Source organism: Lepisosteus platostomus, chromosome 10, assembly GCF_059453375.1.
Source record: "Lepisosteus platostomus isolate fLepPlt1 chromosome 10, fLepPlt1.hap1, whole genome shotgun sequence".
In the NCBI taxonomy this organism is placed as follows: domain Eukaryota; kingdom Metazoa; phylum Chordata; class Actinopteri; order Semionotiformes; family Lepisosteidae; genus Lepisosteus; species Lepisosteus platostomus.
This window is the reverse complement of record NC_142620.1, coordinates 54,112,690-54,130,027: the sequence shown is the minus strand read 5'-3', so window position 1 is coordinate 54,130,027 and position 17,338 is coordinate 54,112,690. Positions and strand designations below refer to the sequence as shown.

Sequence of the window (17,338 nt, the reverse complement as noted above, 5' to 3'; positions counted from 1 at the left end):
ATTAACTGCTTTAAGACTCCCGGGGAAACGGAACTCCAGGCGCGCGCGCGCGCGCGCGCGGCCCGGCGCGAGGCCCAGCTCGCGAGCTCGCGGCCGTGGTCGAGACGCCGAAAATATCAACACATTAAAACTGCGCGTCTTTTTTTTAGAGGGGTTTTAATTAGTACATTTCTGCCAAGCAAACCTTTTAAAAAGCTTTACAGCTGCGCCTTTTCTTATAAACTCATCATATTTCTTTTAGCTGTCACCGACATGGACGACTTCATCTCGAAGGTTAAAGGTGAGGAATATTTTCGGTCTGAATTTAATTTAAACTCATGAGGGGAAAAAATATGACTACATTTATATTCAAAATGTGTGGAAAACGTGTATGGGGACGACATCACGTTTCACTGAGGAGGACGCGATGTGATTTGTTTGTGATTGTATTCCAAATGGGCTTAATGACATCATTTCTTTTTCTCAAATGTGGGAGTTCAATTTTAACTTGTAGTCCATTTGTCCCGTAAAAACAAAACATCATAGTACAGGACATGTATTATTTTATGGTTGCTGGTTATTTTATGGTATGTCGCCATGAAGAAGATTAGAGAAGGAAAACTGACTCCAGAAACTCGTGGTGGGTCTTAAAAAGCGAACTTTTTAAATGACCGAATATTATAAAAAAGGGTACCATCAGGTTCCTTACTTTTCATGTCTGTGAATTCATGTAATTCACGCGTAGACCTCACCGAGGAGCTGGTGCAGAAGCAGACGCCTGGCAGCGCGGAGCGGCTCATCGACAGGCTGTTCGGCGAAGCGGCTCGTCTGGACGGCGAGCTGGCGGGGGAGGTGCCCCAGCCGCAGGTGAGGCTGAAGGCCTTATAGCGCCCTCTAGTGGAGAGACGGGGGTGTGGCGCTGGAGTGGTAGCGCCCTGCAGTGGAGAGACGGGGGTGTGGCGCTGGAATGGTAGCGCCCTCTAGTGGAGAGACGGGGGTGTGGCGCTGGAATGGTAGCGCCCTGCAGTAGAGAGACGGGGGTGTGGCGCTGGAATGGTAGCGCCCTCTAGTGGAGAGACGGGGGTGTGGCGCTGGAATGGTAGCGCCCTGCAGTGGGAGAGACGGGGGGTGGCGCTGGAATGGTAGCGCCCTGCAGTGGAGAGACGGGGGTGTGGCGCTGGAATGGTAGCGCCCTGCAGTGGGAGAGACGGGGGTGGCGCTGGAATGGTAGCGCCCTGCAGTGGGAGAGACGGGGGTGTGGCGCTGGAGTGGTAGCGCCCTGCAGTGGGAGAGACGGGGGTGGCGCTGGAATGGTAGCGCCCTGCAGTGGGAGAGACGGGGGTGTGGCGCTGGAGTGGTAGCGCCCTCTAGTGGAGAGACGGGGGTGGCGCTGGAATGGTAGCGCCCTGCAGTGGAGAGACGGGGGTGTGGTGCTGGAATGGTAGCGCCCTGCAGTGGGAGAGACGGGGGGGTGGCGCTGGAATGGTAGCGCCCTGCAGTGGAGAGACGGGGGTGTGGTGCTGGAATGGTAGCGCCCTGCAGTGGGAGAGACGGGGGTGTGGTGCTGGAATGGTAGCGCCCTGCAGTGGGAGAGACGGGGGGGTGACGCTGGAATGGTAGCGCCCTGCAGTGGAGAGACGGGGGGTGGCGCTGGAATGGTAGCGCCCTGCAGTGGAGAGACGGGGGTGTGGTGCTGGAATGGTAGCGCCCTGCAGTGGGAGAGACGGGGGGGTGGCGCTGGAATGGTAGCGCCCTGCAGTGGGAGAGACGGGGGTGTGGCGCTGGAGTGGTAGCGCCGTCTAGTGGAGAGACGGGGGTGGCGCTGGAATGGTAGCGCCCTGCAGTGGGAGAGACGGGGGAGGCGCTGGAATGGTAGCGCCCTGCAGTGGGAGAGATGGGGGTGTGGCGCTGGAATGGTAGAGCCCTCTAGTGGAGAGACGGGGGAGGCGCTGGAATGGTAGCGCCCTGCAGTGGGAGAGACGGGGGAGGCGCTGGAGTGGTAGCGCCCTCTAGTGGGAGAGACGGGGGTGGCGCTGGAATGGTAGCGCCCTGCAGTGGGAGAGACGGGGGAGGCGCTGGAATGGTAGCGCCCTGCAGTGGGAGAGATGGGGGTGTGGCGCTGGAATGGTAGAGCCCTCTAGTGGGAGAGATGGAGGTGTGGGGTTGGAGTGGTAGCGCCATTGTTTTTTGTGTGCAATGTATCTGATAGGAACAATCCAGTAAATGACATCAGTTGTACATCTTAAAAACCTCTTTACTCTCCATCAGTCTTATTTATAATAAAAAAACACTCAGAGTAACAGCCCTTTTAAAGTATTAATTCTAATACTGCCTGTTAAAGAAAAGGGAAGTGTTTTAAAAGTATTCAAAACAATGTGCTCAAAAACCAGGATGCAGGCACACAGTGTGTACAGTATTTTTAATTTCTCAGGCTGAAGAACATGCCATTAAGCTGTGGAACTGGGCTGTTACGAAACATGTGGGCTCTGCAATCACTGAGGAGCAAAGAGCAAAAGGTAACAAACTCATTCTCTCCAGATGAAATTTTAAATCAGCGTTATAAAAAACTACCAATGTACTCAGATTTGTGTTTCAATGTTTTATTGAGACCACAAATTAGCTGAATTTGCCAATCTTTTTCATAGCTGAATAGCCAGCATTGCTGTCTCAGTAATGTACTGTTGATGCATTGGTTCTAGGCTCCAGTGTAATTTACTCTCCTAATCTGTTTAATGCTTTAACGTTGCACATGTGGTCCTTTTCTGTTTAGATTAATTTAAAGCTTATTCTTTTCTTTAAAGTAATATTCAGGGTATCATGTTTTTAGACACATTACTGTTTTTCATTCACTGCTGTCTTTGGGTCCTGCTCTTTGTACAACATACGCTGCAGTACGTCATGTGGCTTGCAGACTGGCCTACGCGTATGAAACTAAAGACTTGTCAGAGGGAGCGATTCGCAGACAAATCCTGGTGAGTCCTTCCTCTTACCTGCAGACCTGTCGCATGCCAGACCTTGCTGGTCTGTCTAGTCTGTATTAGCATTGCTAGAACATACTATTCCTCCTGGGAGGAGCTAAGGTTGCTGCTGGAGGAGGTGTAAGCAGAAACAGTAGGGGGCGCTCATCCTGCAATCTGTGTGGGTCATGATGCCCTCGTATAGTAATGAGGACACTATACTGTAAAACGCCACTGTCCTTTGGATGAGATATAAAACCGAAGACCCAACTCTCTGTGGTCAGTAAAAATCAGAGGGCACACTTCGAAAAGACCCCGTTTCCTGGCCAAATTTCCCCCTGGCCTTTATCACGGCCTATAACCAACCATGGCCTCCTAATAATCCCCACCTCTGAACTGGCTTCATCACTCTGCTCTCCTCCCCACTGAGAGCTGGTGTCACTTCTGTCAGTGTCAGATGTCACATCATCCAGGTGGGGCTGCACACTGGTGATGGTGGAGGGGAGTCCCCATTACCTATAGACTGCTCTGAGTGGAGTGTCTAGAAAAGTGCTATATAAATGTAAGGAGTTACGGTAATTCTCTAGACAATTAAAAATAAGAAAAGAACCATTCAAAACATTTTTTAGTGAGTATATACTGTAGTTTATTTACTGTAGTTTATTCTCTGCTGCAGATGGCCATTAAAACTGGTAGAACATGGCTGGACAGCAGAAAGCCCACCCTTGCTGACACATTCTTCAGTCTGGCTGTCAAAGTAAGTCTGGTGTTCATTTCCATTGCTGTATGTGGAAATAAATAATACTAAATAATAATAATAAAAAAATATAATAATAAACCAATTAATAATAATTGTGCAGAAATGTAGTAACTTGTATATATTAACAGAGGAGGAAGGGTGCTGTAATATTAGTTAGTAATTGTACTCAATATTTTCTCAGTGCGACAATCTGCAGAGTGTCAAGCTTTTGTTCATACCAGGAATTTTCAACAAGGCACAGAGTGGGCAGTTTTTAACCCAGGGCACCCATGAAAGAATTAAGCTAATAATTGATCTGCAGCATCTTCAGCATTTCACTTGTTGTAACAATAAAATGTGGCTTATAGGTTTTACGGTGATTGTGTCTTTTCTGAGCAATGATGCTTTAAGGTGTTTTCCATCCTTATGGTTTTGCTTGTGCTTTAGAGTCTGGAGGTTCTGTACAGCAGACTGACAGCCCGGGGTGACGCAAAGTCTGATCTAAACATTCCTAAAACAGATGTGGAGAAGGACCTTTTCCGGGTGCTCTCCTATCAAGCTGAATCTGTGTGTATTTGAGTTTCCAGTAGGCACTGTGTTCTCAGAGCTTGACTATAGAATGTAAACTTTCTTTTTAGTATACAGATTAAATGAATTCACCCTCATTTAAAATCACCATAACCGCAAGGGACGCTAGAGAACATTGATCATTAATCTTTACTACTGATGAGGTCAAATTAAATTTCATTACAGATTTAACTTCTGTGTGTTTCTCTTAGCACGCTGAGAAAGACCTTCGTATAGCAAGAAAACCACTTGGCTACTATCAGTTATTAGTAACTGCATGACACTGATTTATGCTTTCATGACGAATCTGTCTGCCTTGACTGTCAAGCACGACTAACCACTACCGTTGTAGAAAAGGAAAGTGCAGCACTGAAACCTAGTGGTAGGCCCCTAGCACTGCTGACTTTCATATTCTTCCCTTTTATACTTACCAGCATATCTAAAGCATAATCATCCTGTAATAGTGGCTTACCTTAACAGGCTGTTGCACAGGGCAGCAACCAGGAGGCAGTCTCCTGTATGCAGCGTTGCAGGGACATGCTGCACAGACTACCAAAGGAGGTACGATGTTCATCATGAATGGTTCTTTTCTTTGTGAAGTTCCTGATATTTCATTATATACAGTATATATAAATTATATATAATAGTCTTAATAAAATTCTGACGTTTGTATCTCCCTCCGAAACGGAACGTGTTTTAGATTTTTGTATTATTAAACATTAAATATTTCAGCTCTTAAAACTCTCAGTAATTTTCTTTAAACGTAGTTGTGTAGTGAATAATAACAGCATGATTTGGTCTTATCGATAACAACTGTGATCGTTAATTACCTTAATATTACAAAACTAAGTATATTTTTTTTTACCTGTTTTAGAGTGGGTATCTCTCCCTAATGTGCTATAATTTTGGTGTAGACACCTACAAGCTAAAAAAGTTTGAAGAAAGTTCTTTTTGGCTCAGGTAAGCTCTACTTTACTGTAAAGTGCTATTGAGAACATGCTTCTCTTTGCAGCCTATGATGCATGCTGATGCAGCTGCCTATTTGAACTCCTTCACTTTCTGTTCCACACCAGTAAAGTCTCAGTGCTAAATTTACCGAACAGTGGTAAACCAAAGTGATGTCTAATGCTGAGTTAGTGCAGTAGGTGTAAAACATAGCCATCACAGTAGGGCTTTTCAGTGTGTTATACTGAATAACACACACTAAATAGAAAGCTATAGTAAATGCACTTTATTGCTTGTGTAATTACAAGGTTGCAATGACAGGATTTTGGTGGGCTGTTGAACTTTTTCAGCCAGAGTTACGACATAGGAAAGATGGATAGAAAATATTCCCCAGGGCCTGCAGTCCAGGTAAGGGAGTGCGGTGATGGGCTGGTGAACTTCAAAGCCACTTTTAACAGATAATGAAATTTCAGCAGGGCATATGATTCAATAAAGAGTACTTTGCTAGATGTATTGCTAGATATATTATATTTGCTAGACATAATTCATACTAGGCTGTTGTTTCTCAGTAGTTTTAATGATTACAATTTCTTCCTGTTTACAGCCAGGGTTTTTTTTTCCTTAGGCCAAAGTTCTGAGGCTCCTGGCTACTGTTTACTTCGAATGGGATTGTCAGCTGTACCAAGAAAAAGCTCTCAATGCAGTGACATTAGCAAACAAGGTAGATTAATCATTCTTGTCACCTCTTTATTCAAATAATTAGAGGGATTTTTACCTTGTGCAAAGTATTTAGTGCCTAATCCTTAAAAACATCAAATAAAAATATGGCACAGATCTGAGTGATTACTGCCATGAAGGTAAGTGTGTAGATCTTGGAGTCTGGACTCAATTCCACTCTAGGTCTGCACAGTTTGCACTGCCTAAGGTTCACTCTCAATTCACCAGGGGAAGCAGTTTCTCAAGTGCAGGGGCTGCACTCCAGTGATGGTTGAAGTGAGTGTAATGTACTTGGGGATTATATTGGATGGAAAGCACCAATCAGCAATACAATGCAACGTGTAAGCAATACAATGCAATGTGTGATATTTTTAAATGAATATAGTCTGCGATTTTGTTGTAATCCACACTCAGTTTCGTTAACCTTCTATTTTTCAACATGGGATTTTAAATCGGCAGTAAAGCGCCTGTTTTGCCTCTATAGGAGAATGTGCATCCTGCTGGCCTTTATCTGCAAGTCCGGATTTTACTGAAGAGTGGCGCCCCTGATGAGCACCTGAAAGTGGGTGAGTCTTACACAGATCCACATCGAAAGCAGGCCCAGATTTATTCCCAGGCTAGGAGACTTTATTTCTGCTTGGTAGTGATTTGATGACAAGAAAACATCAAGAAAGGTGGACCTTACCTGTGAAGCGCTTTGTGTGGAGTGTCCAGAAAAGCGCTATATAAGTGTAAAGAAAGATTAATTATTATTAATCAATTTTTAAAAAGAATACATGTTTTTTATGAGGCTGGTGAAAGTTTTTTCTGCTTAAGGTGCTTTGTGTATCTGTGTGAACTGAACAGGAATGCCCGTGCTTCATATGGTTTTGTTTTTTACAGATTTTTACATTTATTGTTAATTTAACTTGAATGAGTAACTGTAAATTTGACTTACAGTCTTTTGATAGCAGTTCGGTAGCATTTGCAGTAAAATGTCAATTCGTTCACAGATCTTTGTCTTATTCTTCCTTCTGTGATCAGCAGTGACAGAGCTGATCGATGCTGATGTTCCTCTTGAGGTGTGTCTGAATACGGCAAAACTGTTAATGGCTGAAGACAGGTACGACTCTTTGACTTTTTGTTTTAGTAGGAAATTTCAAGCCAAAAACTTATAATGCACTTTCATCTATTTGCACGTATAAGGTGAATTTTCAAACACGTGTAGCTGAATTTACATATAGCATTATTGACATATATCTGAGTTGTTTTTCATGTGCGTACTCACTTCGTTATGCCATTATACATTACTTGTGTACTTCCTCCTGCTCATAGAGAGGCACTGGGCTTTGATTTCCTGAAGAGGGTATGTAAGCACCATGAGGCTTCTCCTGAGGTGGGCAGTGCCCTGGTTTTGCACATTGAGCTCTTGCTGCAGCGAGGGAAGGAGCTACTGGGGAAGCAGAAGATAGAGGATGTGATCACAGGTATCGTTTCATTGAAGGTTCCTAGGTGGGAGGGCGGCTGGGAAGGCTTGATAGAGAGATACTTTATTGATCCCGTGAGGGAAATTGCAGTGCAGCAGCAGCTTAGCCCAGTCAACACAGCACAGTGTAACAAAATTATACAACAACACAATACATACAAAATCGCCAGTACCGTCAGTGAGAAGTGCACCAAAAAAAAAAGTTGCTCACAGTACAGAGTATACAAAAAACAGAATAGTACACAAAAAGTTGTATTACACATTATAAATTTAAAAATATGTCCCTAGCATATACTGCACAAAAAATAACCAGATGTAAACGTGAACTTCCAAAACACATCTGTGTATATACAATGGAAAATCAGAATACCCCAACCCAGAAAACAGGAAGGAGTGTTCCCAGTGTATTGTAACAGAGAATTATGCATGACGCTCCTGGCATGATGAATTCTTTCAGTAAAGGAAATGAGATCCTCAACATGCAGTGAAACATCAGTGATTATCAATAAGTTAAATACCCTGTGCATTTCTGTGTGCTCATCTCAGGCCATTACACTGGAAGACAGCTGTCCCCCCCTACACTTGATCATTTTCAGCTCCTGCTATGGGACAGGGCGTCCAAAAACTTTGAGGTACAATCTAGTTTGAAATGGAAACATGGAAAGTTAAGCTATTAGACAATGTGAGGAAGCAATAAAAACAAATAAAGTACTCTAAAACGGTGGAGTAAAACGTATGGATTTTAAATCGGGGGAAGTTATGTCCGAGCTTTACAACACACTAGTGGAATATACTTATCTGGAATATAGATAAGAATAGAGGGTCACAACTGATACTTGAAAATGAATTTGATCGTGGTAGAAAAAGGAAAAAAAACTTTTTTAACAGTTGTGGGTGTCTGGAACTGGCTTCCTTGCCAGGGAACTCTGTCTGAACTAATTTTATGATTCGTATATTTACCCAGCTACCAAATGTTGTTCTTAGGTAGTATATTATTAATTATTAAGTGCAAGTGTTTGAAAATGTTTAATATCTTATGCTAAATATAACATGTTTTAAAATTTGTGTATATCAATGGTCTTTTAATGATCGGCAGTCAAGGAACTATTCTGAGGCTTTGCAGTGGTATAACTACTCACTGAGTTTCTACTCTGCGGGTCAAATGGATTCAAACCTGGCCAAACTGCAGAGGAACCGGGCCTCCTGCTTCCTGCATCTCCAGCAGCTGGACAAGGTGCTGACGGGCTTCTCTGGGTTGTGGTACAGGAACTGCGAAACCTTTACCTTGTTTTCATAGCTTGTTTTTAAAAATCCATGCTGTCCACTCTCATCCACAAACATCTGAATTGTTTATGGCTATTGAAAAATAAAAATTAAATAATGACGTTATATGTGTATTTAGATTCTTACAAATATATTTAAAGGTATATATGCTGCCATGAATATGCCATAAAGTTTCTTCATAAATGTGAAAGTATAACAACAGTTTTCTGTTTTCAATATGTTTTTTTTACTCTGTGTATGATCTCATCTTTGCCACTCGCTGCCCATATCATTGTTAAAAAAGAGGATAACATTTGTTTCTTTCCTTTTATAAGGCTAAGGAAGCACTAAAAGAAGCAGAGAGGTGTGAACCAGACAGTATTTTCACACAGTTCAGTGTGTACAAGATTGCAGTTTTAGAGAGCAATACAGACAAAGGTAGTGATATTAAATATTATATTATTATAATATTAATATAATATTATTATTCAGAACATTACATATTTGTTTATTATTATTCATCTGTTCAATGTCTTTTCTTATACATGCAAATAATTTTATTTTCTAGCATAATTTCACTCACCATAATACTCATCCATCTACTGGAAGCTGAATAGACTCTTATTTTATTAAATTCAGAGTTAATGGCTTATTTAGGTTTGTTGTCTACCCGTGTCTAGCAATAGAAGCTGTTAACGCAATGGGGAAACAGGCTGAAAATCCGGTTCGGAATGAAGACAGACTTCTGGTAGCTGAGAATGCTGCTTCCAACCTGCTTTGCCTGGCAGCACAGATGGCTCTTGAGGTGAGTTTTTATTCCGGTTAGGTGCTTTTACTGAAACCTGCGCAATTCTAAATGCGTGTGCTTTATGCAAGGTGTTTCATGGTGTCTCTGGTATTTTTTTCAGAAGGAACAACAAGATGTAGCTATGAAAGCCCTTGAATGTCTGTGTGAGCACCCACGAGACAGTGGACAGAACTTCACGGCTCTCAGGTAAAGAGACGGTCAGTCAGTCTGGACAGCAAGATAAAAGGCCCTTGTTCTAAAATGATTTGGATGTGCTTTGGTAGCTTGAGCAGATGGATAATTCATCAGACAGTTTGAGAACATTCTGTGCTTGTGTAAGTGAAGGAAGTGAGAAACACATGAATGTACCCATTATTGTTTACCTAAACTGCCCTGGATAAGAGCATTAGCTGACTGAGGAAATATTATAGCACTGAAATTTCCTGGGCCATGCTATACCCACTGAAACAAGACATGCACTCAAAGGGCACTTTAATTGGGCAAATACTCTTTCCTAAAAGCAGAAAGATGAAGTGAAGCTTGTCAGTTGCAAATATTTTTCCCTAAAAGCAGAAAGTAAATGAAGTCAGGCAATAACCTATTTTCCAACTGCCAAAGTTAAACGTTTTTCTATTGTTTTTTATTATTATTCTGACCATGCAGTAGCTTAATTAATGGACAATAAAGGTAGTAAAAGGGTAGGGCAAATCACAGTGTGTGGTCTTATTTTTTTACAGAGACACAATTAATGTAATTGAGTTATTTTTATTTTTTTTCAGGTGTTTAGTTCGTCTGGTGCTTTCTAAAATGGGAACAACAAGTGAGGGGAAAAGGTATATAATGCTGGTGTAACTGATGGAAATGCAATCCTAGTTTCTGCTCATGAGAAAAAAAATATTCATGAAGGGCACAAACTGAGAGATTATTCAATAAGCCTATTTCGTCATGTATACATTTTGAAGCATCAGCCCAGATTGCTGGAAAGGAGCCAGTAAAGGTCAGTTCCTCACTGAAAAGCAAAAAGAAGAAGCACAGCACTCGTGATGCTGAGTTTGTTGCATTCAGGTGCAAATACCTTCTTTACCCTCTTCACCACTCAAACCTGAAGAAGGCTCAAAAGTCAAAAGTTGCTTCTTCTTTCCACTTTTCAGTGTGGAATTAACCTTCCATTTTTCCTTTGTATGCTTTTTGTTTATAAACACATTGGCCATAATGTTTTCGGTATTATTATCACGTATTTTAATATTTTGAGTATTTGTTATTTTTAATTATTCTGGTTTTCACAGTGGTTTTAGTATTGATTTACTCTTCTTCTCATTAACAGGGATACTAATTTGGATAGATTGCAGTCTTATCTGAAGATGGGTGTGTAAAGAAATACAATATATTTCAAGTGAAATCAATTTATCATCTTAACTTACATGTGCTTTATCGTTGATGTCACGATTAAGAAGCTTTAACTGAATTCTTGTCACTTGTGACTTGTACTGTTTCTTCAGTTTTAAGTGCGTTTCCAGGATTTTAAATCGGTGACTTTTAATGTCCAAGTAGTTAAAATTCCAGTAGATATTAAAAAAAACAATAGGTTTTGGAAACACGGTATGAATCTGTCTCTCAACATTGTCTTGGAACCACAGCGCTGCAGAAAGTGTCTCAGGCCAACCCTGGCTCAAATCTGAGCTCAGAGAAAACAAGGGAAGCGGCAAACTGGTTCAGAAAAATAGGTAGGTTGGTTATTGAAAACAAACCATAAACAGACTTTTTTTCATGTTATAAGAGATACAAAAGTGTAAACATTAGGTTGTGTGTTTATGTTTGCTTAAGATTTTGTAGCAGTACGAAAAGATGTATTTCCTACTACTGAAGCCCACGCCTGACCAGGTATTTTTCAATACTGAAAAGATACATGGTCTGTAAGTCTTTAGTTGTGACTGTATCAAAATAAAGTGGTTAAGAACATTGAAAGTATCTGAAATTCAGTGAAAATATAATGAGGGATGTTGATTTAGGAAGCTGTTGTGTGATAGTCTCCAGTTTTGTGGATTTTGTGGATATTAAAAATACCAGTTATTCATTTTCTGCCTTTTTTTTCACTGTTTTGTTTTCCTAGCTTGGAACGCAGCATTGCAGTGTGAAAACTATCCAGACAGGATGAGGGATTTCTTTGTGCTTTCATATCGGGCAAGTTTTTAGTAATTTTTCTATTTAATTGCCATAATGGACGTTTCAAAGGATAATAGAATAACGCTCGGTCTCGGGAACATCTGTTTTTGTTTTCTTTTATTATTTTTTCTCATCTTAAATAAGAACCACTTTGTGTTCCCCCATTACTTACTCTATAGCAGACTTGTTCGGGTGCCTCTTTACCTGCAACAGGGTCTCGTTATGGAACCGCAAACCAGTCAAACAAAATTCTAGTTGAGCCTTAGACAGACATTATTCTAGACTTGAAGGAGCTGCAGACTAGACAGCTTTCTAAGAGGATTTGCTTTTGCAGCTTTCCCAGTTCTGCCCTGCAGATAAAGCTATTCTCATCGGACAGAAGACCTGCCTCCTCATGGCAGCTGCAGCTTGCTTGGAACTAGGAAGAACACCGGAGTCCTCAGAACAGGTAGATCATGATATTGAAATCTTACTGATTGTGGTTCCCTCCATAAGATACTTCATTCTGTTGGATTATTTAAGAATCATATACAGTGGCTTCTTAGCATTTAGCGCTGATTAAAGGCAGTAGAGGCATGCCAGGACTTAAAATATTTTCTGTGCAGGCAGAGAAGCTAACCCAGGCACTTGAGCACATAGACATCTGCTGGGAGGTCTGGAAAACACTGAAAGCTTCAGGTAGGCTTAATTTTCAAAGATGACTCAGTCAGAACAGCAAGCAAATGTAGTTGCACCTACATTTATTTTTCTGCAGGACATGACTGTGTGTTTGATTTTGGGTTAGGGGTCATCTCCAGATTAATCCCATAAACCTCCTGCTAATTTATTGAAGTGAAGCTTGTCAGTTACAAATACTTTTTCCTAAAAGCAGAAAGTAAATTAAGTCAGGCAATAACCTATTTTCCAACTAAACTTGCTTGTATTGTTTTTTATTATTATTTTGATCACGCAGTAGTTTAATTAATGGACTTGGAACACATTTGGAAACAGTAAAGGTAGTAAAAGGGTTTTAACACATTCACAGGGGACTTCTCCAAGGATCCCACTGACACCCTGCTGCTCCTGTATGAATTTGAGGCTCGAGCCAAACTCAGTGACCCCAATGTGGAGACTGTGTTGGAGTCTGTGCTGCAGCTGCCTCAGATTGAAGCAAAAACACTAGAAATCATTGCATGTAAGGAATTTTAAATGGGAAGACTGTCTGACTATTTTATTGAAAATACAGTATAGGCAAATATAGTAGAGTGAGCAGGGGTATCAGACCATTTTTATATTAATCTAGTGCTGGCAAAAGTAAACAACAACTGTCATTTGTAGTTGAAACAACATTTGAATGTTATTTTATATACTTATGCCTTGTTGTGGATTATTTTGTCATTTCTACTGAACAGCCTTGTGTAATCTGTATTGAATTAGCAGACTGTAAAACAAGAAAGGTCAACCCAGAGATCAAAAACTTGTTTATTGTTATCATCAATATCCAGTCATAGCTTCTAAAACACACGCACAAATCAAAGTATTCCTGGGTTAAACAGAGAAAAAAACTGTATGACTCAGGACTGTCAGGGTAACCGAGGTTGCTTTTAAAAACATTTCCTAGATGGGAAACATTTCTTAGAGAGAAGCAGACTCTATAGGTACTATTTATATGTGTGCAGTTTAACCTGTTTGAAGAACTAACACTGAGGTATCGCCTGCTGTTTGTCCAGCCTTAGCAATGGAGCCTCCTGCTCACTTTCCCTCCCTGTGTAAAAAGGCCTTGAGGATTGCTCTGTCTCTGCACAAGAAGAGCCCCAGCTTGGATGTGTCACGCTGCAGGTAAATGACATGCCTAACCCTATTTCCGAGATGAGGGCAGTGAAGTTCAGAACACATTGTGCACCCTTTTTTGTTCACTTGATGGAGTGGAGAGGAGAGAGAGGGCTGAAAATGAAAGATTACACATTTAAATATTTTGATCGACGTTTTGGTTTTGATTTAATTATTCCTTTCTGCTGTCACAAAGGAGAAAGGACACAAAGCAGGCTGCTAATTCATGTGTAATCTGTTGTGGATTCCATCCAGTGTAATCATATACAGGAAACCCTTGCTTTAATGGACTTCGGATTTAACAGTCAGAAAATGTGCTAAAGGGATATTTGCTATATTTCTGACACATGAAATATAGAGATTGTATATTTATGATTAGAAAAAGGAATGTGAACACACTTCATTGACTATGCTGATTGCAATTGTTAAAAAAAATAAGTCGGAAGATCCAGGAAGCATGCACAGAATATAACAAGTAATAGGTTTATTCCCTGCTGAAAAGAGAAGAAAGGAAACGCAACGTTTCGGCCGTGGAGCCTTCTTCAGGTGTCTTCTTCAAAGCTATCAGGTGTCACACCTGAAGAAGGCTCCACGGCCGAAACGTTCTGTTTTCTCTCTTCTCTTTTCAGCAGGGAATAAACCTATTACTTGTTCCTTTGCAGCCTACGGATGCTGACGCAGCCACCCACCTGAACTACACGCAATATATATTTTCTTCTCATAGAATAGCGTTTTTGAGCTAAAAAAAACGTCATTTGTGATTTAATGAACATTTGACGATTATGGACATCCCTTCCCCACTATTAGTCAATTAAACCAAGGGTTGACTGTGTTGTGAAAAGCCCACGTACGCAGCCTGAGAGGGGGGGGATGTCAAATAACTGGCGGCCTGGTCTGTCTTGCAGCCAGTGTCTCCACAGCCTGATCCAGCTGTCTCTTCCTACCGGGCTGCTGGAAGTGGAACCGCGGCTGCTGGAGGAGGTGTGGGGGTACTACGAGGAGGCACTCTTCATCATCGGCGTTGCTGTAAGTCAGCCAAACAGCTGGTGGTTACAGCCCGCACTGACTGATGAGCCAACAAAGGGCACCGCGCTGCACAGCAACCCTCTCCCTGCCACCAGCCGGGCACTCCAACACCCACCACCCGATGGGCTTGTTTTATCAATGGATTTTATAAATAGGAGAGCAGCACGTTATCTTGCACACTTCTCTGTCAGTAGTCAAGCAGTCTTTTATTTGTTTGCAACAATTTACCACTTACCCTTTACAGCTTTCAATGGACTGGTATATTAGGCAAGGAAAAATAATAAAGCTCTGAGAGTCCAAGGCCCAGTAGTGGCCTCCCTGCCAGGCAGCAAGTCTTTTGGGGGACACAAACCACGTTTTGAGGTTTAGTCCTTAGGAATTTCCTTCAGAGGACAACTTGAGTATTTTATCGATATGGTGCATAAAAGCATATGTGCTTATAAGATTTAATAGGGTCCTATAAAGGAAGGTAGCTAACCTTCCATGAAAATGATTCCCAATTGATTTTAGATTCTTTATTAGGGATGAATATAAATCTTCAAGCATAAGCAACATTCCCTCCGTCATGTCTTCCCAAATCAACTTTACTGTCTAATCAAAAGCCTGACTAAACATTGCTGTTGGCAGCAGGGGGAATTTCCTGAAGTGGAGATCTTGTGGCTTTTGACCAGAGCCTGGAACACGGGGATTCTGCTGTACAGTCTAGGCCAGTTCCCAGAGGCAGAGAAGTGGTGTGGCCTGGGCATGAGCTTCCTTCGACACCTGGGCTCCCTGCAGGAAAGCTACCAGACACAGGTGAGAGTCTTAAAGCACAGCATGTGTCCTCTACCAGTTAGGTCAGTGACTCGTGTGTCTTGCCCTTGACAGCAGACATCTAACTCGCAGCACTGTACCCGCTATGTGCTTAAATGATTTTGTGTTCCACATATTTTCAGGTTTTAAAAATGTTCTTTTTAAAACATAACCCAACACAGCCATGTTTTCTGTGACTATACACCAGCATAGAAGTAATATGTTACAGTATAATACATGGCTCCCTGATTCTTTGTTTACTGTGAATAACTAAAGTTGAAGACGTCATGAGCAGATAGGCCCTGAAAAACTTTTTTTTTTCACGTATAGATCATATATGAATATCATAATAACACAGGCCCCCGTGTATAAAGCGGAGTACTTAAAGTAAGGCAGCCACTTTCACATTTTTGTTTCCACTGGATGGAGTGATGATAAATGGGCAATTCTTTGATTGGATTTTGTTTCCCTAGATGTCGGGTCTTTATGCAGAAGTGCTGGACAGGCTGGATAGAGCGAAGAGAAATGTTATTGATGATGAATGAGAAAGCATTTACATCACAGAAGAATGTGTCGCCGGTGATGGTGGTCAGTGCGTCCTTCAGGCGGGTGGATCTGCAGTTCAGCTGTTCTCCTATTGTTCCATCACACTGGGGGTCTGTCCGCTTTGGGATTTTCCAGAATAGCTGTAGGCACCACCCTAGTTTTAAGTTTCCATGTTAAAACATGATGCGTTTGAATGTGTTAAATATATAAGAATACTTTAAATATCAGAAAAGGAGTGCTTTAAAACATTGGTGTAAATCCTCATAGCTATTCAATTTCAAGGTGTTTGTGCTAGTCTCACCACCTCGAAAACATCTGCTAATCTTAAAGGATAAAATTTTGTAAAATGCTTGTCTGTTCTACAACGGTGTTGATAGAGAAAGCCGTGCCTTATACTGTTAGTAAAACAGGTTTATCATTAGTGTGGGGGCTGAACAGTGAAAATGACATTTAGTAGAAAATATTCCACTAGATGGCAGAAGAGTGTTGATATGGATAGCAAGATAGCACTGGTATTGTCATTAACCTCTGGGTGTATGCATACAAACATACATTTATACAATGCCTTATGCTGTGTAGGCAGGAGGGGGCCACACCGACATGCTGTAGCACCTCATGGTACCTTTCAATGATGTCATGGGCATTGCTGTTTAACAATACTCTCTCATTCTGGTAACCGATTTTGTTTTCAGATTTCTCCATTAAAATTCAAATCACCAGCTGTTCTCACTGAAAAGATAGGAAATATACTTCCTGGTGTCTTGATGGCTGCACAACTATAATTTGTGATTGCTCATTCAAATTCAAATACATTTTCATACCCAAAAGATTAATTTCTAATATCCTTATTTCCCAGATACTGGCGAAGGACTTAAACCTTTCTGCCACATTACCCTTCTGTGAATTTTAATTGTGAATATATACATTTCCGCCAATGCTTAAAAGGACAAATTGTATGTAGGCTTAGTATCAATCCTGTATATATATCCAGTCTTTGTGTTAAGGTAATGTTAGTTTTTCAAATATTTCACATACAGTTACATTTACATTAGTGAGTAATGAACCTCATTTATCAACATCGGACGACGTGATTGTGTTAAAGTGCGACTGTGTTCACATGATAGAAATATTGAATGTTGAGTTAAAGAAAATCATCGTATAGGAGATAAGCAATGTGTTTTACTTGAGCTGTAATTAAAAATCATTTATGCAACAATTTATAATATCCCATAAAAACAGAAAATACAATTCCTTGCATTTATATAGCAATGTTCATCCTGAAGGATCCCAATATGCTTTATATGTAGGAAGGGACTCCCTTCATCCTCTGTGCAGCCCCAAAACAAAGCAGATCAGGTGAAGTGAGAAATAGACTTGCCCTTAGAATTAAGAGGGAGACTTGAGTAATTCAGATTGTTTACATCTTTGCTGCAGTTCTTTCAGGATCACCAAAGTAAACCCCTACTCTGCTGTACAGGGCCATACTCAATTCAGAGGCATTAAAAACACAAATGAGTATTATAACCAACAGCACAGAGTTTTACAGCCTCACAGTATATACCCATACACACAGTACCCATTAC

The 17,338-nt window shown here is 41.3% G+C and overlaps 1 protein-coding gene and 1 long non-coding RNA gene across 5 annotated transcripts; one reads left to right on the top strand and one right to left on the bottom strand.

Annotated features, from left to right (window-relative positions):
- Positions 1-61: 61 nt before the first annotated feature.
- Positions 62-17,003, top strand: tex11 (testis expressed 11). 4 transcript variants are annotated; one of them, XM_088597294.1, is made up of 29 exons: positions 62-280; positions 725-846; positions 2,411-2,495; positions 2,872-2,951; positions 3,613-3,693; positions 4,123-4,242; positions 4,723-4,803; positions 5,117-5,202; positions 5,538-5,595; positions 5,813-5,908; positions 6,389-6,470; positions 6,928-7,006; positions 7,219-7,370; positions 7,916-8,001; positions 8,466-8,603; positions 8,968-9,070; positions 9,313-9,437; positions 9,544-9,626; positions 10,199-10,252; positions 10,744-10,784; positions 11,057-11,143; positions 11,530-11,600; positions 11,917-12,030; positions 12,188-12,260; positions 12,607-12,756; positions 13,292-13,400; positions 14,297-14,417; positions 15,045-15,212; positions 15,683-17,003. In XM_088597294.1, the coding sequence occupies exons 1-29, from the start codon at positions 253-255 to the stop codon at positions 15,752-15,754; spliced, it is 2,745 nt and encodes a 914-aa protein (XP_088453420.1). In that variant the 5' UTR covers positions 62-252; the 3' UTR covers positions 15,755-17,003. The 4 variants fall into 4 exon arrangements, with proteins under 4 accessions (XP_088453420.1, XP_088453419.1, XP_088453418.1 ...); XM_088597293.1 differs by having other exon boundaries at positions 9,541-9,626; positions 15,048-15,212; XM_088597292.1 differs by having other exon boundaries at positions 9,541-9,626.
- Positions 13,029-15,894, bottom strand: LOC148654085 (uncharacterized). Its single transcript, XR_015924959.1, has 2 exons — positions 15,767-15,894; positions 13,029-15,199 (listed from the first exon to the last, which is right to left on the bottom strand). It is a non-coding gene; the product is annotated as an uncharacterized LOC148654085 (long non-coding RNA).
- Positions 17,004-17,338: the final 335 nt, after the last annotated feature.